The 27,989-nt window shown below is 40.8% G+C and overlaps 2 protein-coding genes across 2 annotated transcripts; one reads left to right on the top strand and one right to left on the bottom strand.

Moving 5' to 3' along the window:
- Positions 1-107: 107 nt before the first annotated feature.
- LOC6043929 (synaptic vesicle 2-related protein) lies at positions 108-25,607 on the top strand. Its single transcript, XM_001861477.2, has 7 exons — positions 108-391; positions 19,584-20,155; positions 20,214-20,338; positions 24,256-24,445; positions 24,510-24,581; positions 24,638-25,041; positions 25,102-25,607. The coding sequence occupies exons 2-7, from the start codon at positions 19,685-19,687 to the stop codon at positions 25,394-25,396; spliced, it is 1,557 nt and encodes a 518-aa protein (XP_001861512.1). The 5' UTR covers positions 108-391; positions 19,584-19,684; the 3' UTR covers positions 25,397-25,607.
- LOC6043930 (protein MTO1 homolog, mitochondrial) lies at positions 25,594-27,967 on the bottom strand. The gene is made up of 5 exons (XM_001861478.2): positions 27,826-27,967; positions 26,129-27,770; positions 25,972-26,075; positions 25,851-25,911; positions 25,594-25,787 (listed from the first exon to the last, which is right to left on the bottom strand). Exons 1-5 carry the CDS (start codon positions 27,891-27,893, stop codon positions 25,686-25,688), a joined length of 1,977 nt encoding a protein of 658 aa, XP_001861513.1. The 5' UTR covers positions 27,894-27,967; the 3' UTR covers positions 25,594-25,685.
- Between the last annotated feature and the right edge of the window lie 22 nt (positions 27,968-27,989).

Raw genomic sequence — 27,989 nt, 5'->3', positions numbered from 1 at the left:
CCACCGTGATTCGCGATTCCCGAGAGTTTCCTCTCCCTTACTCTGTTTCTCAATAGGTCTGTCATGCTGGTTGTGGCCTTGCCTGTCTTAGCGCAACCAGTCTTATTTTAACATTTCGAGCGGGCGCAGCACATTCCAGTGAGCATTTATCACACCTGAGAGAGAGAGTGAGAGATCACGCGAGAGGGACCAAGGAGCGAGATGTGGATGTTTGCTTTCTCTTTTGCACCTTCGCAGATCCGTCGTTTTCTCCGATCGTAAGGTATTGTTGGGGCGATCCTGGCGCGTGCTTGATCTCAATCGATCACCTTTTTGGAAGATCGAAGTTCTAATTGGTAAACAGAACAGGATGTCGTCGTGAGAATTTCGGCTGCGAGTGGAATGCTAATGAGTGAGTGATTATCGTCAAGTGATCGCGAGTGATCGTCGGGTTGTTGCGAGCGGATCATTAGAAATGGTAGACATCTTGGGCACTTTCTATAACTGTACAGTGGTCGCGGGTGTTTTGCTTGTTTCGTTTGAAGAACTGTGAGAAGGCTTGAAGATGTTGTGTTAATCAGCGTTTAGATCCAGATCAAGCAAGATTAATAGCACGATCTTCAGAAGAAAGATTGCTCTCATCAGGTGAAACGACCACCAAAAAAAAAAAATAGTACCGTTTTCTCGCGAGAAAAAGTGCGGTGAAAACTGTGGTGTTGCCTCTGTTTTGCCACCTCGCAAACAGGGGGTGGCGGATTGGATATCGGAAGCAGGCAGAGTACGAAATTGCTCATCGAATTTCCAATTCGAAAACTCGAATCGATATCACATTCATATCTTGCAAATATGCAGACACGCTCGAATGGTTCAAACACGGACGACAACAACGAAATTGCAGTGCACTGCCTGGTCTTAATGGCTCATTGAGAGAGTTTGAAGACGATGGCGACGGCGACGACGCACTGTCGGCTGGCGGTGTCTCATTTTCCTTACACAAAAACACAATGAAATACGGCTGAGGTTTGCTACAGTGAAGACATAAATTGCAGGGCACCGTGAATGGGCGCTTATTGTTCATAATTTTGAATCGAATAATACGGAAAAGACATCAAAATATCCTTATCTTTATGAAAAATATAATTGTTTCTATTTGTATGCCTGTTTTTAAGGAACATTTGCAAAATACTGTAAACCGGGTTTAAATGATAGGCAGAAATGTTCAGTTCAAAACTGAAAAAATAGATGAAATCACGAAATAAAAAAAAGTCCAGAAATTTTTGTAGAACAAATTTAAAATAAGTGAGGACAAAATGTTATTCATGTTTCAATGTTGGTAATGGTGGTAATCAAAACTAGTATTTTTATTTAACATCTTTTGAATTTCCAGCAAAGTTGTATAATACTTAAAATTAATTTATACTATCAAAATAAAATAAATAATCTAACAACCATTTGAATGTATTTTTTTAAATACTAATGGTTCATTCACTGTAGTCAATTTAAATTGCACTAATCAAAGTGGCTTTTTAAGTTACTCTGGATTAAAAAAATCAATTTCAACAAAACTAAAAAAACATCATTTAAAAAAACTTCTTCGAAAAAGTGTTCTTTGACTTTGTGTGGCCTATATCAGTACATTTTATAAAAATTAAAAAAAAAATATTTGAGAGATTATTTGAAATTCCGTTAATGTCACCCCGGTTTGCGGTTATCCAATCCAGATCAGCTGTAAAAGAAACAAATTCGAGAATATTTTCTGAATGGCTGAAATATTTACAGAAAGAAAAGAGAACTAAATTAAATACTAAATTAACTAAATAACTAAATAAAAAATGAAGCCTATATTTTATATTGCAATTATTTGTAGACCAAAAGTAAACTAGCTTAAAGGCTACTTAAAGGGCTACTTTAAATTATATTTAAAGTTTTTGTAGTTAAAGTCAGTACATTTTATAAAAATAAAAAAAATACTTGAGAGATTATTTGAAATCCCGTAAATGTCACCCCGGTTTGCGGTTATCCAATCCAGATCAGCCATAAAAGAAACAAATTCGAGAATATTTTCTGAATAGCTGAAATACACAGAAAAAAAAGTTGAATTTGGATTGTTGAAAATTTGGTAGGTTGAATATTACCTCTTTTTTGCGTAATATTACATAAAAAATGTGTAAAAATGTGAACCTGATGAATATTCATCAAAAACTGATGAATATTCATCATTTTCTGGGGTAAAATTAATCATTTTTTTGCCACAAAATCTGTCACCATTTCCTGATGAATATTACCATTTTTTTTCTGTGTATTTACAGAAAGAAAAGAGAACTAAATTAAATGCTAAATTAACTCAATAACTAAATAAAAAATGAAGCCTATATTCTATATAACAATTATTTGTAGACCAAAAGTAAACTAACTTAAAGGCTACTTAAAGGGCTACTTTAAATTGTATTTAAAGTTTTTGTACCTCAATTCCAGTTAAGGTCGAGAGGAAGGGGGATAGTTCAAATAACTGTTGAATAAGCTGTCACAAATTTGCAAAATATCAATGAATTTATCACTAAGCCTTTTTTTTCTTTTTATATATTACGTCTTTTCCAATTTTTGGTTTAAAAATTCAAAATTTGTAAAAAATTTAAAACCACATAAATAAACTTTATGAATGAAATGTTTGCAATCAATTTTTCAAGTTTGCTCAATTTAAAGAAAGTGTCTAGCGGAATTTTTGAAGGAAGGTGAGACAAAAACTTAAAACAAATTTCTGTGGCCGAACAAAAACAGAAATCATGTCTTTTCAATCTTTTTCAAATGAGTTATCATGTTTCATAATTACATGAGCGTTGTGACCTGTAATTCATGATAAAATCTAGATACAATATGGTGTGGTTTTTTAAGTCGGCAGAAAACTTATGACGTTTGCAAAAACACCTCGTTTGTATTTACAGAAAAAATGCAATTTATAAATCTCTTTTCATTTTTTTTCACATTTTTACGTAATTTCTTGAAAATGAAAGATATTGATCATAAATGAAGCAATTCCATTTGAAAAGAGCATAAACCGGAAAAAGACCTTCGATGGGGCAGAATATATTTATGGAGAATCATTGCCCAAAATAATTAGACCTGTATATTTGTTTGGCCACTAGGGTGACCTATGCCGTGCTAGGGTGATCCCAAAAATTGTCATTTCGTAAATTTGCGCAAAAACCCATTTTTTTCAAAAATTAATAACTCCACGCCGTTTTGACCAATTTTTGGACGCAAATAAAAGGTTATTGTTGGCCTTTTAAAAATAGTTTCGAGTCTCAAAAACCAAGCCTAACATTTGAAAAAAGGCGAATGAAAACATGCAATGGCGTTTTGACCGTTTCTTGGCTGAAAAGCTTATGTCTGAAAATGTTTTTATCGGATTCCTCGTATGAAATTTTAAATAACAAAACTAAATATTGGAGGTGTCGGCCGTACGATTTTTTTTGATGAATTATAATTGGTATGACATCTTAATCGGTCATAATAGCACAGAGCCATGATTTTTTTGAAAAAAGTGTTTTTTTTTTTGTTTCAAAAATTTACGAAAATTACCATTTCTGAGACCACGTTAACACGGCATAGGTTACTCTAATGGCTAAACAAAAACAAAATTTAGAACTAATCAATTTGGCCAAGGAACTCCCAGAAATATTTTGAGCCTAATTGAAGAATTTTTTTTCGGTTTATGCATGCTCATTGCAAACCGAATTGCTGAATGATTTAAAGTTAATAAAATGTTAAAACATGTTTTGATCATTTTATTTACTTTAATATTTGTGTTATTATGTGAAACATATTTGTAAATAGATTTGTAGAATATTAATGTTTTTCATTGGTTTAATATTGGTCTTAATTTCATTGAGTAGTGCGGAGCCTGTGTGGACGCTCAGTCCTGTTTTTTTTCGTGTTATTTTCCGTCTCTTTTGTGTCGCTGTTCGAGTGCATGGGGTGATTGGTCATTATAATTAAATAATGGCATCAGTAGTGTGGTGCCTGTGTGGACGCTCAGTCCTATTTTTTTTTCGTGTTATTTTCCGTCTCTTTTGTGTCGCTGTTCGAGTGCATGGGGTGATTGGTCATTATAATTAAATAATGGCATCAGTAGTGCGGAGCCTGTGTGGACGCTCAGTCCTGTTTTTTCGTGTTATTTTCCGTCTCTATTGTGTCGCTGTTCGAGTGCATGGGGTGATTGGTCATTATAATTAAATAATGGCATCAGTAGTGTGGTGCCTGTGTGGACGCTCAGTCCTATTTTTTTTCGTGTTATTTTCCGTCTCTTTTGTGTCGCTGTTCGAGTGCATGGGGTGATTGGTCATTATAATTAAATAATGGCATCAGTAGTGTGGTGCCTGTGTGGACGCTCAGTCCTATTTTTTTTTCGTGTTATTTTCCGTCTCTTTTGTGTCGCTGTTCGAGTGCATGGGGTGATTGGTCATTATAATTAAATAATGGCATCAGTAGTGCGGAGCCTGTGTGGACGCTCAGTCCTGTTTTTTCGTGTTATTTTCCGTCTCTTTTGTGTCGCTGTTCGAGTGCATGGGGTGATTGGTCATTATAATTAAATAATGGCATCAGTAGTGTGGTGCCTGTGTGGACGCTCAGTCCTGTTTTTTCGTGTTATTTTCCGTCTCTTTTGTGTCGCTGTTCGAGTGCATGGGGTGATTGGTCATTATAATTAAATAATGGCATCAGTAGTGTGGTGCCTGTGTGGACGCTCAGTCCTGTTTTTCGTGTTATTTTCCGTCTCTTTTGTGTCGCTGTTCGAGTGCATGGGGTGATTGGTCATTATAATTAAATAATGGCATCAGTAGTGCGGAGCCTGTGTGGACGCTCAGTCCTGTTTTTTCGTGTTATTTTCCGTCTCTTTTGTGTCGCTGTTCGAGTGCATGGGGTGATTGGTCATTATAATTAAATAATGGCATCAGTAGTGTGGTGCCTGTGTGGACGCTCAGTCCTATTTTTTTTCGTGTTATTTTCCGTCTCTTTTGTGTCGCTGTTCGAGTGCATGGGGTGATTGGTCATTATAATTAAATAATGGCATCAGTAGTGTGGTGCCTGTGTGGACGCTCAGTCCTATTTTTTTTCGTGTTATTTTCCGTCTCTTTTGTGTCGCTGTTCGAGTGCATGGGGTGATTGGTCATTATAATTAAATAATGGCATCAGTAGTGTGGTGCCTGTGTGGACGCTCAGTCCTATTTTTTTTCGTGTTATTTTCCGTCTCTTTTGTGTCGCTGTTCGAGTGCATGGGGTGATTGGTCATTATAATTAAATAATGGCATCAGTAGTGTGGTGCCTGTGTGGACGCTCAGTCCTATTTTTTTTCGTGTTATTTTCCGTCTCTTTTGTGTCGCTGTTCGAGTGCATGGGGTGATTGGTCATTATAATTAAATAATGGCATCAGTAGTGTGGTGCCTGTGTGGACGCTCAGTCCTATTTTTTTTTCGTGTTATTTTCCGTCTCTTTTGTGTCGCTGTTCGAGTGCATGGGGTGATTGGTCATTATAATTAAATAATGGCATCAGTAGTGCGGAGCCTGTGTGGACGCTCAGTCCTGTTTTTTCGTGTTATTTTCCGTCTCTTTTGTGTCGCTGTTCGAGTGCATGGGGTGATTGGTCATTATAATTAAATAATGGCATCAGTAGTGTGGTGCCTGTGTGGACGCTCAGTCCTGTTTTTTCGTGTTATTTTCCGTCTCTTTTGTGTCGCTGTTCGAGTGCATGGGGTGATTGGTCATTATAATTAAATAATGGCATCAGTAGTGTGGTGCCTGTGTGGACGCTCAGTCCTGTTTTTCGTGTTATTTTCCGTCTCTTTTGTGTCGCTGTTCGAGTGCATGGGGTGATTGGTCATTATAATTAAATAATGGCATCAGTAGTGCGGAGCCTGTGTGGACGCTCAGTCCTGTTTTTTCGTGTTATTTTCCGTCTCTTTTGTGTCGCTGTTCGAGTGCATGGGGTGATTGGTCATTATAATTAAATAATGGCATCAGTAGTGTGGTGCCTGTGTGGACGCTCAGTCCTATTTTTTTTCGTGTTATTTTCCGTCTCTTTTGTGTCGCTGTTCGAGTGCATGGGGTGATTGGTCATTATAATTAAATAATGGCATCAGTAGTGTGGTGCCTGTGTGGACGCTCAGTCCTATTTTTTTTCGTGTTATTTTCCGTCTCTTTTGTGTCGCTGTTCGAGTGCATGGGGTGATTGGTCATTATAATTAAATAATGGCATCAGTAGTGCGGAGCCTGTGTGGACGCTCAGTCCTGTTTTTTCGTGTTATTTTCCGTCTCTATTGTGTCGCTGTTCGAGTGCATGGGGTGATTGGTCATTATAATTAAATAATGGCATCAGTAGTGTGGTGCCTGTGTGGACGCTCAGTCCTATTTTTTTTCGTGTTATTTTCCGTCTCTTTTGTGTCGCTGTTCGAGTGCATGGGGTGATTGGTCATTATAATTAAATAATGGCATCAGTAGTGTGGTGCCTGTGTGGACGCTCAGTCCTATTTTTTTTCGTGTTATTTTCCGTCTCTTTTGTGTCGCTGTTCGAGTGCATGGGGTGATTGGTCATTATAATTAAATAATGGCATCAGTAGTGCGGTGCCTGTGTGGACGCTCAGTCCTGTTTTTTCATGTTATTTTCCGTCTCTTTTGTGTCGCTGTTCGAGTGCATGGGGTGATTGGTCATTATAATTAAATAATGGCATCAGTAGTGTGGTGCCTGTGTGGACGCTCAGTCCTATTTTTTTTCGTGTTATTTTCCGTCTCTTTTGTGTCGCTGTTCGAGTGCATGGGGTGATTGGTCATTATAATTAAATAATGGCATCAGTAGTGTGGTGCCTGTGTGGACGCTCAGTCCTATTTTTTTTCGTGTTATTTTCCGTCTCTTTTGTGTCGCTGTTCGAGTGCATGGGGTGATTGGTCATTATAATTAAATAATGGCATCAGTAGTGTGGTGCCTGTGTGGACGCTCAGTCCTATTTTTTTTCGTGTTATTTTCCGTCTCTTTTGTGTCGCTGTTCGAGTGCATGGGGTGATTGGTCATTATAATTAAATAATGGCATCAGTAGTGCGGAGCCTGTGTGGACGCTCAGTCCTGTTTTTTCGTGTTATTTTCCGTCTCTTTTGTGTCGCTGTTCGAGTGCATGGGGTGATTGGTCATTATAATTAAATAATGGCATCAGTAGTGTGGTGCCTGTGTGGACGCTCAGTCCTGTTTTTTCGTGTTATTTTCCGTCTCTTTTGTGTCGCTGTTCGAGTGCATGGGGTGATTGGTCATTATAATTAAATAATGGCATCAGTAGTGTGGTGCCTGTGTGGACGCTCAGTCCTGTTTTTCGTGTTATTTTCCGTCTCTTTTGTGTCGCTGTTCGAGTGCATGGGGTGATTGGTCATTATAATTAAATAATGGCATCAGTAGTGCGGAGCCTGTGTGGACGCTCAGTCCTGTTTTTTCGTGTTATTTTCCGTCTCTTTTGTGTCGCTGTTCGAGTGCATGGGGTGATTGGTCATTATAATTAAATAATGGCATCAGTAGTGTGGTGCCTGTGTGGACGCTCAGTCCTATTTTTTTTCGTGTTATTTTCCGTCTCTTTTGTGTCGCTGTTCGAGTGCATGGGGTGATTGGTCATTATAATTAAATAATGGCATCAGTAGTGTGGTGCCTGTGTGGACGCTCAGTCCTATTTTTTTTCGTGTTATTTTCCGTCTCTTTTGTGTCGCTGTTCGAGTGCATGGGGTGATTGGTCATTATAATTAAATAATGGCATCAGTAGTGCGGAGCCTGTGTGGACGCTCAGTCCTGTTTTTTCGTGTTATTTTCCGTCTCTATTGTGTCGCTGTTCGAGTGCATGGGGTGATTGGTCATTATAATTAAATAATGGCATCAGTAGTGTGGTGCCTGTGTGGACGCTCAGTCCTATTTTTTTTCGTGTTATTTTCCGTCTCTTTTGTGTCGCTGTTCGAGTGCATGGGGTGATTGGTCATTATAATTAAATAATGGCATCAGTAGTGTGGTGCCTGTGTGGACGCTCAGTCCTATTTTTTTTCGTGTTATTTTCCGTCTCTTTTGTGTCGCTGTTCGAGTGCATGGGGTGATTGGTCATTATAATTAAATAATGGCATCAGTAGTGCGGTGCCTGTGTGGACGCTCAGTCCTGTTTTTTCATGTTATTTTCCGTCTCTTTTGTGTCGCTGTTCGAGTGCATGGGGTGATTGGTCATTATAATTAAATAATGGCATCAGTAGTGCGGAGCCTGTGTGGACGCTCAGTCCTGTTTTTTTTCGTGTTATTTTCCGTCTCTTTTGTGTCGCTGTTCGAGTGCATGGGGTGATTGGTCATTATAATTAAATAATGGCATCAGTAGTGTGGTGCCTGTGTGGACGCTCAGTCCTGTTTTTTCGTGTTATTTTCCGTCTCTTTTGTGTCGCTGTTCGAGTGCATGGGGTGATTGGTCATTATAATTAAATAATGGCATCAGTAGTGTGGTGCCTGTGTGGACGCTCAGTCCTGTTTTTTTTCGTGTTATTTTCCGTCTCTTTTGTGTCGCTGTTCGAGTGCATGGGGTGATTGGTCATTATAATTAAATAATGGCATCAGTAGTGTGGTGCCTGTGTGGACGCTCAGTCCTGTTTTTTCGTGTTATTTTCCGTCTCTATTGTGTCGCTGTTCGAGTGCATGGGGTGATTGGTCATTATAATTAAATAATGGCATCAGTAGTGTGGTGCCTGTGTGGACGCTCAGTCCTATTTTTTTTCGTGTTATTTTCCGTCTCTTTTGTGTCGCTGTTCGAGTGCATGGGGTGATTGGTCATTATAATTAAATAATGGCATCAGTAGTGTGGTGCCTGTGTGGACGCTCAGTCCTATTTTTTTTCGTGTTATTTTCCGTCTCTTTTGTGTCGCTGTTCGAGTGCATGGGGTGATTGGTCATTATAATTAAATAATGGCATCAGTAGTGCGGTGCCTGTGTGGACGCTCAGTCCTGTTTTTTCGTGTTATTTTCCGTCTCTTTTGTGTCGCTGTTCGAGTGCATGGGGTGATTGGTCATTATAATTAAATAATGGCATCAGTAGTGTGGTGCCTGTGTGGACGCTCAGTCCTGTTTTTTCGTGTTATTTTCCGTCTCTTTTGTGTCGCTGTTCGAGTGCATGGGGTGATTGGTCATTATAATTAAATAATGGCATCAGTAGTGTGGTGCCTGTGTGGACGCTCAGTCCTGTTTTTTCGTGTTATTTTCCGTCTCTTTTGTGTCGCTGTTCGAGTGCATGGGGTGATTGGTCATTATAATTAAATAATGGCATCAGTAGTGTGGTGCCTGTGTGGACGCTCAGTCCTATTTTTTTTCGTGTTATTTTCCGTCTCTTTTGTGTCGCTGTTCGAGTGCATGGGGTGATTGGTCATTATAATTAAATAATGGCATCAGTAGTGTGGTGCCTGTGTGGACGCTCAGTCCTGTTTTTTCGTGTTATTTTCCGTCTCTTTTGTGTCGCTGTTCGAGTGCATGGGGTGATTGGTCATTATAATTAAATAATGGCATCAGTAGTGTGGTGCCTGTGTGGACGCTCAGTCCTATTTTTTTTTCGTGTTATTTTCCGTCTCTTTTGTGTCGCTGTTCGAGTGCATGGGGTGATTGGTCATTATAATTAAATAATGGCATCAGTAGTGCGGAGCCTGTGTGGACGCTCAGTCCTGTTTTTTCGTGTTATTTTCCGTCTCTTTTGTGTCGCTGTTCGAGTGCATGGGGTGATTGGTCATTATAATTAAATAATGGCATCAGTAGTGTGGTGCCTGTGTGGACGCTCAGTCCTGTTTTTTCGTGTTATTTTCCGTCTCTTTTGTGTCGCTGTTCGAGTGCATGGGGTGATTGGTCATTATAATTAAATAATGGCATCAGTAGTGTGGTGCCTGTGTGGACGCTCAGTCCTGTTTTTCGTGTTATTTTCCGTCTCTTTTGTGTCGCTGTTCGAGTGCATGGGGTGATTGGTCATTATAATTAAATAATGGCATCAGTAGTGTGGTGCCTGTGTGGACGCTCAGTCCTATTTTTTTTCGTGTTATTTTCCGTCTCTTTTGTGTCGCTGTTCGAGTGCATGGGGTGATTGGTCATTATAATTAAATAATGGCATCAGTAGTGTGGTGCCTGTGTGGACGCTCAGTCCTGTTTTTTCGTGTTATTTTCCGTCTCTTTTGTGTCGCTGTTCGAGTGCATGGGGTGATTGGTCATTATAATTAAATAATGGCATCAGTAGTGCGGTGCCTGTGTGGACGCTCAGTCCTGTTTTTCGTGTTATTTTCCGTCTCTTTTGTGTCGCTGTTCGAGTGCATGGGGTGATTGGTCATTATAATTAAATAATGGCATCAGTAGTGCGGAGCCTGTGTGGACGCTCAGTCCTGTTTTTCGTGTTATTTTCCGTCTCTTTTGTGTCGCTGTTCGAGTGCATGGGGTGATTGGTCATTATAATTAAATAATGGCATCAGTAGTGTGGTGCCTGTGTGGACGCTCAGTCCTATTTTTTTTCGTGTTATTTTCCGTCTCTTTTGTGTCGCTGTTCGAGTGCATGGGGTGATTGGTCATTATAATTAAATAATGGCATCAGTAGTGTGGTGCCTGTGTGGACGCTCAGTCCTATTTTTTTTCGTGTTATTTTCCGTCTCTTTTGTGTCGCTGTTCGAGTGCATGGGGTGATTGGTCATTATAATTAAATAATGGCATCAGTAGTGCGGTGCCTGTGTGGACGCTCAGTCCTGTTTTTCGTGTTATTTTCCGTCTCTTTTGTGTCGCTGTTCGAGTGCATGGGGTGATTGGTCATTATAATTAAATAATGGCATCAGTAGTGTGGTGCCTGTGTGGACGCTCAGTCCTGTTTTTCGTGTTATTTTCCGTCTCTTTTGTGTCGCTGTTCGAGTGCATGGGGTGATTGGTCATTATAATTAAATAATGGCATCAGTAGTGCGGTGCCTGTGTGGACGCTCAGTCCTGTTTTTTCGTGTTATTTTCCGTCTCTTTTGTGTCGCTGTTCGAGTGCATGGGGTGATTGGTCATTATAATTAAATAATGGCATCAGTAGTGTGGTGCCTGTGTGGACGCTCAGTCCTGTTTTTTCGTGTTATTTTCCGTCTCTTTTGTGTCGCTGTTCGAGTGCATGGGGTGATTGGTCATTATAATTAAATAATGGCATCAGTAGTGTGGTGCCTGTGTGGACGCTCAGTCCTGTTTTTTCGTGTTATTTTCCGTCTCTTTTGTGTCGCTGTTCGAGTGCATGGGGTGATTGGTCATTATAATTAAATAATGGCATCAGTAGTGCGGTGCCTGTGTGGACGCTCAGTCCTGTTTTTCGTGTTATTTTCCGTCTCTTTTGTGTCGCTGTTCGAGTGCATGGGGTGATTGGTCATTATAATTAAATAATGGCATCAGTAGTGCGGTGCCTGTGTGGACGCTCAGTCCTGTTTTTTCGTGTTATTTTCCGTCTCTTTTGTGTCGCTGTTCGAGTGCATGGGGTGATTGGTCATTATAATTAAATAATGGCATCAGTAGTGTGGTGCCTGTGTGGACGCTCAGTCCTGTTTTTTCGTGTTATTTTCCGTCTCTTTTGTGTCGCTGTTCGAGTGCATGGGGTGATTGGTCATTATAATTAAATAATGGCATCAGTAGTGTGGTGCCTGTGTGGACGCTCAGTCCTGTTTTTTCGTGTTATTTTCCGTCTCTTTTGTGTCGCTGTTCGAGTGCATGGGGTGATTGGTCATTATAATTAAATAATGGCATCAGTAGTGCGGTGCCTGTGTGGACGCTCAGTCCTGTTTTTCGTGTTATTTTCCGTCTCTTTTGTGTCGCTGTTCGAGTGCATGGGGTGATTGGTCATTATAATTAAATAATGGCATCAGTAGTGTGGTGCCTGTGTGGACGCTCAGTCCTGTTTTTCGTGTTATTTTCCGTCTCTTTTGTGTCGCTGTTCGAGTGCATGGGGTGATTGGTCATTATAATTAAATAATGGCATCAGTAGTGTGGTGCCTGTGTGGACGCTCAGTCCTGTTTTTTCGTGTTATTTTCCGTCTCTTTTGTGTCGCTGTTCGAGTGCATGGGGTGATTGGTCATTATAATTAAATAATGGCATCAGTAGTGCGGTGCCTGTGTGGACGCTCAGTCCTGTTTTTCGTGTTATTTTCCGTCTCTTTTGTGTCGCTGTTCGAGTGCATGGGGTGATTGGTCATTATAATTAAATAATGGCATCAGTAGTGTGGTGCCTGTGTGGACGCTCAGTCCTGTTTTTTTTCGTGTTATTTTCCGTCTCTTTTGTGTCGCTGTTCGAGTGCATGGGGTGATTGGTCATTATAATTAAATAATGGCATCAGTAGTGTGGTGCCTGTGTGGACGCTCAGTCCTATTTTTTTTCGTGTTATTTTCCGTCTCTTTTGTGTCGCTGTTCGAGTGCATGGGGTGATTGGTCATTATAATTAAATAATGGCATCAGTAGTGCGGTGCCTGTGTGGACGCTCAGTCCTGTTTTTCGTGTTATTTTCCGTCTCTTTTGTGTCGCTGTTCGAGTGCATGGGGTGATTGGTCATTATAATTAAATAATGGCATCAGTAGTGTGGTGCCTGTGTGGACGCTCAGTCCTATTTTTCGTGTTATTTTCCGTCTCTTTTGTGTCGCTGTTCGAGTGCATGGGGTGATTGGTCATTATAATTAAATAATGGCATCAGTAGTGCGGTGCCTGTGTGGACGCTCAGTCCTGTTTTTTCGTGTTATTTTCCGTCTCTTTTGTGTCGCTGTTCGAGTGCATGGGGTGATTGGTCATTATAATTAAATAATGGCATCAGTAGTGTGGTGCCTGTGTGGACGCTCAGTCCTGTTTTTTCGTGTTATTTTCCGTCTCTTTTGTGTCGCTGTTCGAGTGCATGGGGTGATTGGTCATTATAATTAAATAATGGCATCAGTAGTGTGGTGCCTGTGTGGACGCTCAGTCCTGTTTTTTCGTGTTATTTTCCGTCTCTTTTGTGTCGCTGTTCGAGTGCATGGGGTGATTGGTCATTATAATTAAATAATGGCATCAGTAGTGCGGTGCCTGTGTGGACGCTCAGTCCTGTTTTTCGTGTTATTTTCCGTCTCTTTTGTGTCGCTGTTCGAGTGCATGGGGTGATTGGTCATTATAATTAAATAATGGCATCAGTAGTGCCTGTGTGGACGCTCAGTCCTGTTTTTTCGTGTTATTTTCCGTCTCTTTTGTGTCGCTGTTCGAGTGCATGGGGTGATTGGTCATTATAATTAAATAATGGCATCAGTAGTGTGGTGCCTGTGTGGACGCTCAGTCCTGTTTTTTCGTGTTATTTTCCGTCTCTTTTGTGTCGCTGTTCGAGTGCATGGGGTGATTGGTCATTATAATTAAATAATGGCATCAGTAGTGTGGTGCCTGTGTGGACGCTCAGTCCTGTTTTTTCGTGTTATTTTCCGTCTCTTTTGTGTCGCTGTTCGAGTGCATGGGGTGATTGGTCATTATAATTAAATAATGGCATCAGTAGTGCGGTGCCTGTGTGGACGCTCAGTCCTGTTTTTTCGTGTTATTTTCCGTCTCTTTTGTGTCGCTGTTCGAGTGCATGGGGTGATTGGTCATTATAATTAAATAATGGCATCAGTAGTGCGGAGCCTGTGTGGACGCTCAGTCCTGTTTTTCGTGTTATTTTCCGTCTCTTTTGTGTCGCTGTTCGAGTGCATGGGGTGATTGGTCATTATAATTAAATAATGGCATCAGTAGTGTGGTGCCTGTGTGGACGCTCAGTCCTGTTTTTTTTCGTGTTATTTTCCGTCTCTTTTGTGTCGCTGTTCGAGTGCATGGGGTGATTGGTCATTATAATTAAATAATGGCATCAGTAGTGCGGTGCCTGTGTGGACGCTCAGTCCTGTTTTTTTTCGTGTTATTTTCCGTCTCTTTTGTGTCGCTGTTCGAGTGCATGGGGTGATTGGTCATTATAATTAAATAATGGCATCAGTAGTGCGGTGCCTGTGTGGACGCTCAGTCCTGTTTTTCGTGTTATTTTCCGTCTCTTTTGTGTCGCTGTTCGAGTGCATGGGGTGATTGGTCATTATAATTAAATAATGGCATCAGTAGTGTGGTGCCTGTGTGGACGCTCAGTCCTGTTTTTTCGTGTTATTTTCCGTCTCTTTTGTGTCGCTGTTCGAGTGCATGGGGTGATTGGTCATTATAATTAAATAATGGCATCAGTAGTGTGGTGCCTGTGTGGACGCTCAGTCCTGTTTTTTCGTGTTATTTTCCGTCTCTTTTGTGTCGCTGTTCGAGTGCATGGGGTGATTGGTCATTATAATTAAATAATGGCATCAGTAGTGCGGAGCCTGTGTGGACGCTCAGTCCTGTTTTTTCGTGTTATTTTCCGTCTCTTTTGTGTCGCTGTTCGAGTGCATGGGGTGATTGGTCATTATAATTAAATAATGGCATCAGTAGTGTGGTGCCTGTGTGGACGCTCAGTCCTGTTTTTTCGTGTTATTTTCCGTCTCTTTTGTGTCGCTGTTCGAGTGCATGGGGTGATTGGTCATTATAATTAAATAATGGCATCAGTAGTGTGGTGCCTGTGTGGACGCTCAGTCCTATTTTTTCGTGTTATTTTCCGTCTCTTTTGTGTCGCTGTTCGAGTGCATGGGGTGATTGGTCATTATAATTAAATAATGGCATCAGTAGTGTGGTGCCTGTGTGGACGCTCAGTCCTATTTTTTTTCGTGTTATTTTCCGTCTCTTTTGTGTCGCTGTTCGAGTGCATGGGGTGATTGGTCATTATAATTAAATAATGGCATCAGTAGTGCAGTGCCTGTGTGGACGCTCAGTCCTGTTTTTCATGTTATTTTCCGTCTCTTTTGTGTCGCTGTTCGAGTGCATGGGGTGATTGGTCATTATAATTAAATAATGGCATCAGTAGTGCGGAGCCTGTGTGGACGCTCAGTCCTGTTTTTTCGTGTTATTTTCCGTCTCTTTTGTGTCGCTGTTCGAGTGCATGGGGTGATTGGTCATTATAATTAAATAATGGCATCAGTAGTGTGGTGCCTGTGTGGACGCTCAGTCCTATTTTTTTTCGTGTTATTTTCCGTCTCTTTTGTGTCGCTGTTCGAGTGCATGGGGTGATTGGTCATTATAATTAAATAATGGCATCAGTAGTGTGGTGCCTGTGTGGACGCTCAGTCCTATTTTTTTTCGTGTTATTTTCCGTCTCTTTTGTGTCGCTGTTCGAGTGCATGGGGTGATTGGTCATTATAATTAAATAATGGCATCAGTAGTGCGGAGCCTGTGTGGACGCTCAGTCCTGTTTTTTCGTGTTATTTTCCGTCTCTTTTGTGTCGCTGTTCGAGTGCATGGGGTGATTGGTCATTATAATTAAATAATGGCATCAGTAGTGCGGAGCCTGTGTGGACGCTCAGTCCTGTTTTTTCGTGTTATTTTCCGTCTCTTTTGTGTCGCTGTTCGAGTGCATGGGGTGATTGGTCATTATAATTAAATAATGGCATCAGTAGTGTGGTGCCTGTGTGGACGCTCAGTCCTGTTTTTTCGTGTTATTTTCCGTCTCTTTTGTGTCGCTGTTCGAGTGCATGGGGTGATTGGTCATTATAATTAAATAATGGCATCAGTAGTGCGGAGCCTGTGTGGACGCTCAGTCCTGTTTTTTCGTGTTATTTTCCGTCTCTTTTGTGTCGCTGTTCGAGTGCATGGGGTGATTGGTCATTATAATTAAATAATGGCATCAGTAGTGCGGAGCCTGTGTGGACGCTCAGTCCTGTTTTTTCGTGTTATTTTCCGTCTCTTTTGTGTCGCTGTTCGAGTGCATGGGGTGATTGGTCATTATAATTAAATAATGGCATCAGTAGTGCGGAGCCTGTGTGGACGCTCAGTCCTGTTTTTTCGTGTTATTTTCCGTCTCTTTTGTGTCGCTGTTCGAGTGCATGGGGTGATTGGTCATTATAATTAAATAATGGCATCAGTAGTGCGGAGCCTGTGTGGACGCTCAGTCCTGTTTTTTCGTGTTATTTTCCGTCTCTTTTGTGTCGCTGTTCGAGTGCATGGGGTGATTGGTCATTATAATTAAATAATGGCATCAGTAGTGTGGTGCCTGTGTGGACGCTCAGTCCTGTTTTTCGTGTTATTTTCCGTCTCTTTTGTGTCGCTGTTCGAGTGCATGGGGTGATTGGTCATTATAATTAAATAATGGCATCAGTAGTGCGGAGCCTGTGTGGACGCTCAGTCCTGTTTTTTCGTGTTATTTTCCGTCTCTTTTGTGTCGCTGTTCGAGTGCATGGGGTGATTGGTCATTATAATTAAATAATGGCATCAGTAGTGTGGTGCCTGTGTGGACGCTCAGTCCTGTTTTTTCGTGTTATTTTCCGTCTCTTTTGTGTCGCTGTTCGAGTGCATGGGGTGATTGGTCATTATAATTAAATAATGGCATCAGTAGTGTGGTGCCTGTGTGGACGCTCAGTCCTATTTTTTTTCGTGTTATTTTCCGTCTCTTTTGTGTCGCTGTTCGAGTGCATGGGGTGATTGGTCATTATAATTAAATAATGGCATCAGTAGTGTGGTGCCTGTGTGGACGCTCAGTCCTGTTTTTTCGTGTTATTTTCCGTCTCTTTTGTGTCGCTGTTCGAGTGCATGGGGTGATTGGTCATTATAATTAAATAATGGCATCAGTAGTGCGGAGCCTGTGTGGACGCTCAGTCCTGTTTTTTCGTGTTATTTTCCGTCTCTTTTGTGTCGCTGTTCGAGTGCATGGGGTGATTGGTCATTATAATTAAATAATGGCATCAGTAGTGTGGTGCCTGTGTGGACGCTCAGTCCTATTTTTTTTCGTGTTATTTTCCGTCTCTTTTGTGTCGCTGTTCGAGTGCATGGGGTGATTGGTCATTATAATTAAATAATGGCATCAGTAGTGTGGTGCCTGTGTGGACGCTCAGTCCTATTTTTTTTCGTGTTATTTTCCGTCTCTTTTGTGTCGCTGTTCGAGTGCATGGGGTGATTGGTCATTATAATTAAATAATGGCATCAGTAGTGCGGTGCCTGTGTGGACGCTCAGTCCTGTTTTTTCATGTTATTTTCCGTCTCTTTTGTGTCGCTGTTCGAGTGCATGGGGTGATTGGTCATTATAATTAAATAATGGCATCAGTAGTGCGGTGCCTGTGTGGACGCTCAGTCCTGTTTTTTTTCGTGTTATTTTCCGTCTCTTTTGTGTCGCTGTTCGAGTGCATGGGGTGATTGGTCATTATAATTAAATAATGGCATCAGTAGTGTGGTGCCTGTGTGGACGCTCAGTCCTATTTTTTTTCGTGTTATTTTCCGTCTCTTTTGTGTCGCTGTTCGAGTGCATGGGGTGATTGGTCATTATAATTAAATAATGGCATCAGTAGTGTGGTGCCTGTGTGGACGCTCAGTCCTATTTTTTTTTCGTGTTATTTTCCGTCTCTTTTGTGTCGCTGTTCGAGTGCATGGGGTGATTGGTCATTATAATTAAATAATGGCATCAGTAGTGCGGAGCCTGTGTGGACGCTCAGTCCTGTTTTTTCGTGTTATTTTCCGTCTCTTTTGTGTCGCTGTTCGAGTGCATGGGGTGATTGGTCATTATAATTAAATAATGGCATCAGTAGTGTGGTGCCTGTGTGGACGCTCAGTCCTATTTTTTTTTCGTGTTATTTTCCGTCTCTTTTGTGTCGCTGTTCGAGTGCATGGGGTGATTGGTCATTATAATTAAATAATGGCATCAGTAGTGCGGAGCCTGTGTGGACGCTCAGTCCTGTTTTTTCGTGTTATTTTCCGTCTCTTTTGTGTCGCTGTTCGAGTGCATGGGGTGATTGGTCATTATAATTAAATAATGGCATCAGTAGTGTGGTGCCTGTGTGGACGCTCAGTCCTGTTTTTTTTCGTGTTATTTTCCGTCTCTTTTGTGTCGCTGTTCGAGTGCATGGGGTGATTGGTCATTATAATTAAATAATGGCATCAGTAGTGTGGTGCCTGTGTGGACGCTCAGTCCTGTTTTTTCGTGTTATTTTCCGTCTCTTTTGTGTCGCTGTTCGAGTGCATGGGGTGATTGGTCATTATAATTAAATAATGGCATCAGTAGTGTGGTGCCTGTGTGGACGCTCAGTCCTATTTTTTTTCGTGTTATTTTCCGTCTCTTTTGTGTCGCTGTTCGAGTGCATGGGGTGATTGGTCATTATAATTAAATAATGGCATCAGTAGTGCGGTGCCTGTGTGGACGCGCAGTCCTGTTTTTTCGTGTTATTTTCCGTCTCTTTTGTGTTGCTATTTGTGTACATGGGGTGATTGGATTTCTTCTTCTTCTTTTTTTATTTATTTTTTGTTCGCGCGTTCGTTGGCCGATGAATTTTATTTTTGTTCTCTTTATAAAGTTTTCGATAGAAACGATCCGATTTTTGTTTTTTGAGACAAGCAAGTCGTATTGCTGGATTAAGTCCTTTCCATATCATCGAGGATCGGAAGGCACGTCGACGGATATGTTTTAAGGCTTATGATATAAAATAATTTTAATGAATGAAGCCCTTCCTACATCACCGTTGATCGGAAGGCACGCCGACGGAGAATTTTTGGAGAATCGCGGTCGAATTAATACTATATTTAAATCCCTAGATAGGTATCTTTCCGCAGCCGGCTGGCTAAGATTTTTAAAATTTCAACCGATAAACAAATTGCTCATGGTCGCATCACCTACCACAGTGAATCCTGACCTCATACCCATCTTACTAACCCCTCAAAACTCATGTGATACTTTGTCGGAGACGCAGTCGATTTGGCGGTCCCATCACTCAAGTATCGGACTAACATTCCCATCCACTTCCCCGTGTCTTACCACTGGTCGTGGCCGGCGTCGGTATTGATCAGCACGATAGGGACCTTTGAAAATTGCGAAGGGGTGATGATTGGTTCCTACTTTTCATCTGTGGTCCACGGAGCAATGTTTGGGGGTTCTGGTCAATAACGAAGTAGCAGCTACGGGTAGACACCAATGCTATGCTATGGTTTAATATTGGTCTTAATTTCATTCAAAAACAAACAAAATTTTTCGTATTGTAATGGAAACGCCACAAAATATCCTTCTAGGTAAAATTGATCAAGTATTTTCAAAATAGTGATTTAAGTGGGTTTTATTTTGCAAATTCCAATTCATTCGATGTACATATTTTCCAATTCGTGCTATGAAATTTCACAAACAAAATTTTGCATTTCTTCAAAGATGCATGATTACACAAATTTACGGTACCTCCTCAAACATTATTGCATTGATTGTTCCGCACGCACGTTCCCTTTCGTTAACAGCGCTAAAATAAGCTCGCGCGCGACTCGCCATACCATCCTTAACTAATTAGTCCCCAAGTGTCGCGTGTATAAAAAGTGTGGGTGTGTGGGTTGAGAAACTTGGCAAGCACACAACAGAAATGAAAAAATGAACCTCTTGTCGTGACCCCGTCAAACGACGATTGCTCCAGAGAGTGGAGAGCTCAACGGTGGCACAAGACAGTAACCTCGATTTTTCCTTTCCTTCTTTCCTCATTGTGTGCATCTTTCTTCGTGAAATGGTCCGCGCAGTATTAGATGTTACCATAGAGCGACTTGAACACATCTTGACCGTCTAAATCAACCGGGGGCTAATTACGGAGGAAAAGTTGCACTAGCTAAGGCGGGCAAAAATGAAGCCACGTCGCGGGGGTGCCTCCCGGGGCTACGAGGAGATGGACGGTGCCAATGTTCCGACGTACGGAGGAACCCGAAACGGAACCAGTTCCGGCGGACCACCCAGCAACGATCCGTCCAGCCCGATCAATAACAACAACAACAACAGCGTCGTCGGAGGTGGAGTTCCGCCGGAGTTTGAACTGGCCTCGGTGTCGGTGGTTCCGGACGATACCTTCACCGTAACGCAGGCCGTCAACGCCCTCGGCTTCGGGTGGTTCCAGGTGAAGCTATCGCTGTGTGTTGGGCTCTGCTGGATGGCCGATTCGATGGAGATGACCATCCTGAGCGTGCTTGGGCCGGCGTTGCACTGTGATTGGGGCATTACCAGGTATCAACAGGCGCTCGTTACGACGGTGGTGTTCCTCGGGATGATGCTGAGTTCGACCTTTTGGGGACACTTGAGCGATCGGTACGGGAGGAAGCCGGTGAGTTTGGTGATGATTTGTTGATATTTCGGATTCTAATATGAGAATCTTGTTGTAGGCATTGACGTTATGTGGAGTTTTGCTGTTTTTGTACGGACTGTTGAGTTCGGTCGCACCCAGTTTTGGATGGCTGCTGTTGCTGAGAGGATTGGTTGGATTTGCAATCGGCTGTGTACCACAATCGTGAGTATCTTGAAGTTAATACTATTTGTGTATTTCAATATTTATTTTTTTGGTAATCCAAAAACATTTTTTTCTGCACACAAAAAACAAATTTCAAAGACACTAATAGTAAAATATTTATTTTATTTATAAATTTTTAAGATCTTTTACCTTAAAACATATTATTTAGTAAAACATAAAATATCTCTTAAAATCATTTGAAGATAAATGAAAACTTGAAATGTGATCCCAACGCAGTAGGGCTGGCCATTTTAAATTGTGCAATACTTTTTCGGGTGTTCTCGGATGTACTGCAATGAATAATAATGACAAGAATAGGGACGTAATCTAATCACAAGACTTTCCAGCATGCTTTTTCGGACTGGCTGCGTTTGTGTTAGATTAGGTTATATTAGATTTTTGAAACATGTTTCAACCATAAACATTAAAAAATAACGAAATTTACTAATTACAGTTTTACAAAAATCAAAGACAGAAATCAAATCAAGGGGCGAAAACATAATTATCATAACTTGATTACCTAATCATAAATCTATATCAGAAGTAAACAGTTTTTAACAAAAATTCTTAGGTCTATTCTTAACGGTGCTGATTAACCAGACATTTTAGTTTCTCATAAAGTATGGACATTTATGTAACAAATTTTTTAATTTCTCCTGAAGCATTTTTTAAAATAGGATTTACATCAAAGTTAGTCTAAGTTCCACGATTTAATTGTTTTAATATTGTGTCCAATAATTCAACAACTAGGAAGAAAAAATAATAGAAAAAATATATATGTTGCATAATTTGCATTAAATTCATGACTTTAAATTTAATGGGAATCTATATTTAGATTTATTTTAGTTTTTTTTATAAATTAAAGGTGTAAGTCATTTTATTCTGTGCTAAGAAGATGAAAATAAACATAAATTTAAAATAATATAACAAAAATTTTTACATTTCAAGCAAAAATTGATAAAAAAATTTCAATGTATCAATACTTGACCAAATGAAGAAAAAAATATTTAAACAGGATTTTTTTTTACAATCAATTGCACGTGTTTTTCACAAAATTAGTCAATTAATAATCATTATTTTGGTTACTTGACAGCATAAAATAATAAAATGGAATAAAACTTTGAAAATATTGTTGATAACTTTAATTATTTTTAATAGAAAAAGCTAATTCTAAAAAAGTGAAAGAAAAAAACATTGCATTAAGGAAAAGTTTTTTAAGGAAAATATTGTTGTGTTTATAAAAATATTTTTTTTGCAATTCCGCCGTGAAACTATTTACTTTTCCTGTCATTCTTGAACGACGAAATAGCCTACTTTTCTATACCAAAAATAACAGAATCGAATAGCAACACTTTCCAAAATAAATTCTGAAATGTTCTACTTTTCAGCACTCAAATGGGTGCTGAAAAGTTGAACTTTTTAGCACTTGTTTCGAAAAGTAACACTTTTCAACATTTTTTTTATTTAAACGATTTATTGACAAAATACATGAAAATTTGACATAAAATTTCACTCAGTGTGTGTTTTTTGGAATTGCAAAAAATGTTGTATGGAACTCGTTGCAAAACTTGATTTTTCAGCACTCGGTGAACCTCGTTGGATAAATGTACGACTCGTGCTGAAAAAATCCTCTTTTTGCAACTTGTTGCATAAACTACTATTTAGGCATTCTTCGATTATTACTTAGTGTCACAAAATTAATTGTGTAAATTTTTCTCATTGTATATGCTTAGTAAAATTTAGAAAAGAAATTTTACATGAAATAACACAAAAAGAGTTAAATTGAATCTTTACCAACCTTACCAAAAAATCGTATATTTTCTGAAATTATCACTTAAAGCAGCTTAATTTAATTTATACTAGCAAAAAAGTTGGCTATTTCTGAAAATAATATTGCAAAAAATAAGCAGAAATCAACTAGCAAAATGCCATGTGCTCACTTTTGGTACCGTGTAGTGAACTCCGAAATTTTTATCACCATCATTAATATCAACTTTACAATCATCATCAATATTACACAGTTTTCCTAATCAATAGATCAACAGAAGTTATATTACCTTGAATTAAATTAAGTTGAGTACAGAATATGAGTCACTTTAACGAAAATATGAACAAAATGTTGCCACAATTCATAAGGTAATGTAAGGTTTGAAGATGATTATATTTCAAAAATGTGTCAAATAATCTGCAAAAAAATTTAAACTGAATTACAGAAATCAATGTAAGAAACATTGACACAATCATGTAACTTGAAATTAATTCAATGAATAAAATTCAATCCTTAAATCTTAAATAAAGATGGCATAAGTAGAAATTACTTTATACCATGAAAGAGTTCCAAATAGACTCATCTAATGATTAGCCTTGATTTTAAAGACATTTGCAAAAAAATAGTTGTGGAAAATAATGTATGTAATAATTTATTAAATAAGATTTAAAAGAGATACTAAATATGTAGATCTATTCAATACATCATTTTGATATTTCATAATTTTATTATTTTCGAAGGTTCGACCTTTTATGGACATACCGTAAACCGGGGTATCATTGATAGCAGGGGTGACATTGTCAGGCTGAAGATTTTTTTTCAAAATGACAATAAAATATTTGAATGAACAGATATGGAATCATACTGCGCTTAATGGGAAAGCGTTTAAAATTCCTCAAGAATCAAATTTCAAATAAGTTTTAATAAAATTTTACGATAGAATTTATTAGCATAAGCATGAGCATGACAAAATTTTACAAAAAAATATAAACAGGATTATTTTAATTCTCCTACAGTTTCATGATTTTCTCAGTAAAAGTAAGTTCAGAAATCAGACTGCATATTCGAATTAAGTTAAGTTTATCTATTTACACTTAGAACAGTGTTTGTTTTCAAGTTAGATTTAAAAAATATGTTAAAATTTGCAGACATTGTCAGTAGAACAAGTTCAAGCTGTGTACCACAATCGTGAGTATCTTGAAGTTAATACTATTTGAGTATTTCTTTATTTCTTTTGTTGGTAATCCAAAAACATTTTTTTCTGCAAACAAAAAATCATTATTTCAAAGGCACTAATAGTAAAATATTCATTTTATTTATTTATTTTTAAGGTCTTTTACCTTAAAACATATTATTTAGTAAAACATAAAATATCTCTTAAAATCATTTGAAGAGAAATGAAAACTGATAGAAAATAAATGGCCATTTTAAATTGTGCAAAACTTTTTCGGGTGTTCTCGGATGTACTGCAATGAATAATAATGACAAGAATAGGGACGTAATCTTACCACAAGACTTTCCAGCATGCTTTTTAGGACTGGCTGCGTTTGTGTTAGATTAGATTAGATTAGATTTTCGAAACATATTTCAACCATAAACATTAAAAATATATCGAAATTTACTAATTACAGTTTAAAAAAATCATCAATCAATTTACACTAAGAACAGTGTTAGTATTCATGTTAGATTTAAAAAAATATATAAAAATTTGCTGACATTGTAGTAGAACAAGTTTCTTGGCAAACATAAAAAAAATGTGATTCATGCTACGAAATTGTCAAAGTGGCAATAATAATTGATTTTTTTTATGATAAAAGTTATTCCTACTAAATTTTGATTGAACTTATCAATTGATTCAATTGAAGTAACCTTACTAATGGTCCATTTGACACAAAAAATAGATTTACACACTTTTAAGCTGAAATTTGTACGAATGTAAATGTGAATGAATAAAATGTTCAACCCAACTTTATTCACTATTGAAAAAAAAACTTTATAAACGCGCATGGAAATTTTGTGTTATGTTTTAAAATGGTAAATTTTGAAACAAGCCTTACCGGCTGAATAATATCTGAAAATTGAATTTAACTCCTAGCAATGTAACCCCGGTTTACGGTACTTATCATTTTTTTGTCCTTTCTCCTTCCAGCGTAACACTGTACGCCGAGTTCCTCCCAACCAAGCAGCGCGCCAAATGCGTCGTCCTGCTGGACTGTTTCTGGGCACTGGGCGCCTGCTTCGAGGTTGCCCTAGCCCTGGCCGTCGGTCCCAATCTAGGGTGGCGTTGGCTTCTGGGCCTTTCAGCGGCACCGCTGTTCGCCTTTGCCGTTATCACTCCGGTAACTAGATTGGCTTGATTGGCATGTTTTTCAGAGGTTTTTCAAATATTTCTGCTTTTTGCAGTGGTTACCAGAATCTGCACGCTACCACGTGACCAGCGGTCAAAGTGACAAGGCGTTGACCACGCTTGAACAGGTTTGTGGCTCTTTTTGACGATGTTGTAGAAAAGGTTAAAACATTATTATTTTTAGATCGCAAAAGATAACAAACGACCGATGCTGCTCGGTCGCCTGGTGGTGGAGGGTCCCAGCGGATCTCGCGGCAGTTTCAAAGCCCTGCTGGGAAGTTCGCTTCGCAGGACCACCCTGCTGCTGTGGTTCATCTGGATGTCGTGTGCGTTCTGCTACTACGGATTGGTCCTAATGTCGACGGAGCTGTTTGGCGGCAAGAACAAAACCATAACGCCGGACACGGAGAACGACTGCCACCCGTTGGCCACCACCGACTACATGGACCTGCTGTGGACGACGCTGGCGGAATTTCCGGGCATTTTCGCGACGATCTACGTGATTGAAAAGTTTGGGCGTAAAAAGACGATGGCGTTGCAGTTTCTGTTTTACGCTGGCTGCGTCCTGCTGATTACCGTTACCGAGGTGTAAGTTGGTTGGTGTCTTTGCTGATTTTGACGTTTCTCACGATTTTTAACTTTTTTCAGTCGCGTCTTCCTAACGATCATCCTGTTCATGGCCCGTGGCGTTATCGCCGGACTCTTCCAGGCTGCGTACGTGTACACGCCGGAAGTGTACCCAACGGCGCTGCGTTCCGTCGGAGTGGGAGGATGTTCGGCGCTGGCACGGTTGGGCGCCATGGCGACGCCCTACATCGCGCAGGTTCTCTTCCAGACGTCGATCTGGAGTGCGGTGTCGGTGTACGGATTCTTTGCGGTTTGTGCCAGCGTGGCCTGCATGCTGCTGCCGTACGAGACGCGGGGAACCGATATGGGGCAGTAGGAGAGGGGCGCGGACGCGATGCCCCGAAACACCAACACAAAGATACCTCTTCGATGGGATGCACTCACGCACACTTTAGGAGATAATGCGATTGTTACTCTTTGATACAGTTAAGCTTTTTGTTTGCTTTTGTTGACCGAAGATTCGAGTTGTTTTTTGTACGTTTTAAGTAGTGTGTACAAAATATATACAAGTATTTATTTATATTAAATATTGTCCTATTTAATTTTATTGTTTTTTTTTTTTTCGAGTAAAGTTTGACTTGTCGTAATTTTTGAAGTTTTCTCTTTTAGTGAAGGGTTTGGGAAGCCATCTCGTACTGTTTCACGAATCTCACCAATCGGACAATGGTTGACGGAGTGATGCCTTGGATCCGGCTGGCTGCGGCGATCTGGAAGTGTCAAGATTTTTTTTTGTTATTATTTGACTTAAGATTTTACAACTTACAACTCACCGTCTGAGGTTGTATGTGAACCAGTTTCTCCTGTTCCTCAAAAGATAAATTTAGAGATTTGCTAAAACAATTAACAAAAATTAAAAGTTGTGATCTTAAATCAATATTTTGCTCAACTTACGAAAGGTAGTCAATAGACTTTGGAATATGGAGTTGTTCATGTTTTTGAACTTCCTCAACCTCCTTAATCTGGTCTTGAATGGACAAACTGTAGAGGGCCTCAATCTGAAATGAGTACTTCTAAGATTCCAGCAACTCTAAACTTCCTTCAAACCCACCTTCAACCGCTCGCAAAGCACCCGATCCTCCGAGATCCACCCTAGCACCGTCGGTTCCAACTCGCACAGCTGCTCCGTCTTCACATCATCCACCGAAATCGCCAACATCTCGAACGCACTCTTGTAGACGCTGGACTTGCCCTGTGCCAACCTCAGCTGCTCCTTCCACGTGTTGCTCCCCTTCTTGATATCACTGAGAAGTTCAACCGCCCGCCGGATTTTGCTCCGAATTGTGACCATCTGCTGGTAGCGTTCCTCCGAAACGAGTCCTAGTTGGTAACCCTTCTCCGTCAGCCGCAAGTCGGCGTTGTCCGGTCGAAGACTGAGTCGAAATTCAGCCCGACTGGTGAACATTCGATAGGGTTCGTTCGTTCCGAGTGTGGTTAGGTCATCTACTAGAACTCCCAGGTATCCCTCGGTTCGACTGATTAATAGTTGATCTCGTTCGAGGACCTTTGCAGCGGCATTTGCTCCAGCAAGAACGCCCTGTGCGGCCGCCTCCTCATACCCGGTAGTTCCGTTGATCTGACCTGCGAATAACAACCCGCGAACGCGCTTTGTCTCCAGCGTCGGCAAGAGTTCCCTCGGATCAACAAAGTCGTACTCCACGCCGTAGCCGGGTCGAGCCACTTCGGCCTTCTCCAAACCACGCAGGCATCGAACCAGCTTGACCTGTTCCTCCTCCGGCAAGGTACAGGACAATCCATTCGGGTAGATCAGCTCACTGTCGAATCCCTCCGGTTCCAGCCAGATTTGATGCGTTTTCCCCCCGAATCGAAGCACTTTAGACTCGATCGAGGGACAATACCGCGGACCGGTCAACTCTTCGGTCACGTGCCGATTGCAGTGCAGATTCCGCTTGACGATCTCGTTCACCTCTGGGCTGGTGTGCGTCAGGAAGCAGTCCAGCTGATCCTCGGCATGCAGCCATACGCGATCGTTCATGAACGAGAACGGCACAGGTGGGTTGTCCCCCGGATGTCGTTCCAACGTGCTGAAGTCGATGCTGGAAGCTTTTATTCGCGGAGGAGTTCCCGTTTTAAGCCGGGCTAGCTTGAACCCAAGCTGTTCTAAGCTGGTAGCAAGTCCGATCGCTGGTTCATCCCCGATCCGTCCTGCTGGACGCGTCTCCAACCCTATGTTGATCTGACCCCTCAGGAAGGTCCCCGTCGTGATGACCAACGACTTTGTACGGATCACATCACCGTTCTTCAAGCTGATCCCCTCAATTCTCCCACCTTCCAACACAATATCCTCAACGGACGCCTCCACAATATCCAACCCTTCCGTCTCACCAAGCTCCCTCTGAATCACCGCCCTGTACAACCCCCGATCGATCTGTGCCCTCGGTCCCCAAACGGCCGGCCCTCTCCTTTTATTCAAAACCTTGTACTGAACGCCACTGCGATCACAAGCCCTCCCGCAAACCCCGTCCAGCGCGTCAATCTCGCGAATCAGATGACCCTTCCCGATGCCCCCGAACGACGGATTGCAGGACATTTCACCGATGGTGGCCCGCTTTTGCGTCACCAGCAGTGTCCGGGCGCCCATCCGAGCCGCAGCCGCGCACGCCTCTGTCCCGGCGTGGCCGCCGCCGACCACCACAACATCGTAAGACGCGGAATCTCCTTGAGTTAGATGGCTGTAAGCGGGGCACTTGTTATGCAATGGTTTGACGCTTGACTTGTAATGCTTACCAAATGCTTTGAAGCTGATTTAGGGCTAAAATACGCCTAGAAGCTAGCAGCTTCGAGTATTTCAGCATTATTTCGGATTTAGATAATGCTTTCCAGACTTAGATTTATACTGCTATGGTGCACCGGTGGATGGACCACTCTGTGTTACGAATCAGCGCAAGAAG

This window comes from Culex quinquefasciatus, chromosome 3 (genome assembly GCF_015732765.1).
Source record: "Culex quinquefasciatus strain JHB chromosome 3, VPISU_Cqui_1.0_pri_paternal, whole genome shotgun sequence".
NCBI classification, from domain to species: domain Eukaryota; kingdom Metazoa; phylum Arthropoda; class Insecta; order Diptera; family Culicidae; genus Culex; species Culex quinquefasciatus.
The sequence above is the reverse complement of the archived record's forward strand: the minus strand, read 5'-3'. Positions and strand labels throughout refer to the sequence as shown.

Excerpts from the sequence above, each read along its gene's own strand:
- LOC6043929 (XM_001861477.2), top strand. The coding sequence starts at position 19,685 with ATGAAGCCACGTCGCGGGGGTGCCTCCCGGGGCTACGAGGAGATGGAC. Across the intron at positions 20,156-20,213 it reads ATCGGTACGGGAGGAAGCCG|GCATTGACGTTATGTGGAGT; the intron begins GTGAGTTTGGTG and ends ATCTTGTTGTAG. Across the intron at positions 24,446-24,509 it reads CCTTTGCCGTTATCACTCCG|TGGTTACCAGAATCTGCACG; the intron begins GTAACTAGATTG and ends TGCTTTTTGCAG.
- LOC6043930 (XM_001861478.2), bottom strand. The coding sequence starts at position 27,893 with ATGCTGAAATACTCGAAGCTGCTAGCTTCTAGGCGTATTTTAGCCCTA. Across the intron at positions 26,076-26,128 it reads TGCTTTGCGAGCGGTTGAAG|ATTGAGGCCCTCTACAGTTT; the intron begins GTGGGTTTGAAG and ends TACTCATTTCAG. Across the intron at positions 25,912-25,971 it reads AAGTCTATTGACTACCTTTC|CAAATCTCTAAATTTATCTT; the intron begins GTAAGTTGAGCA and ends TAATTGTTTTAG.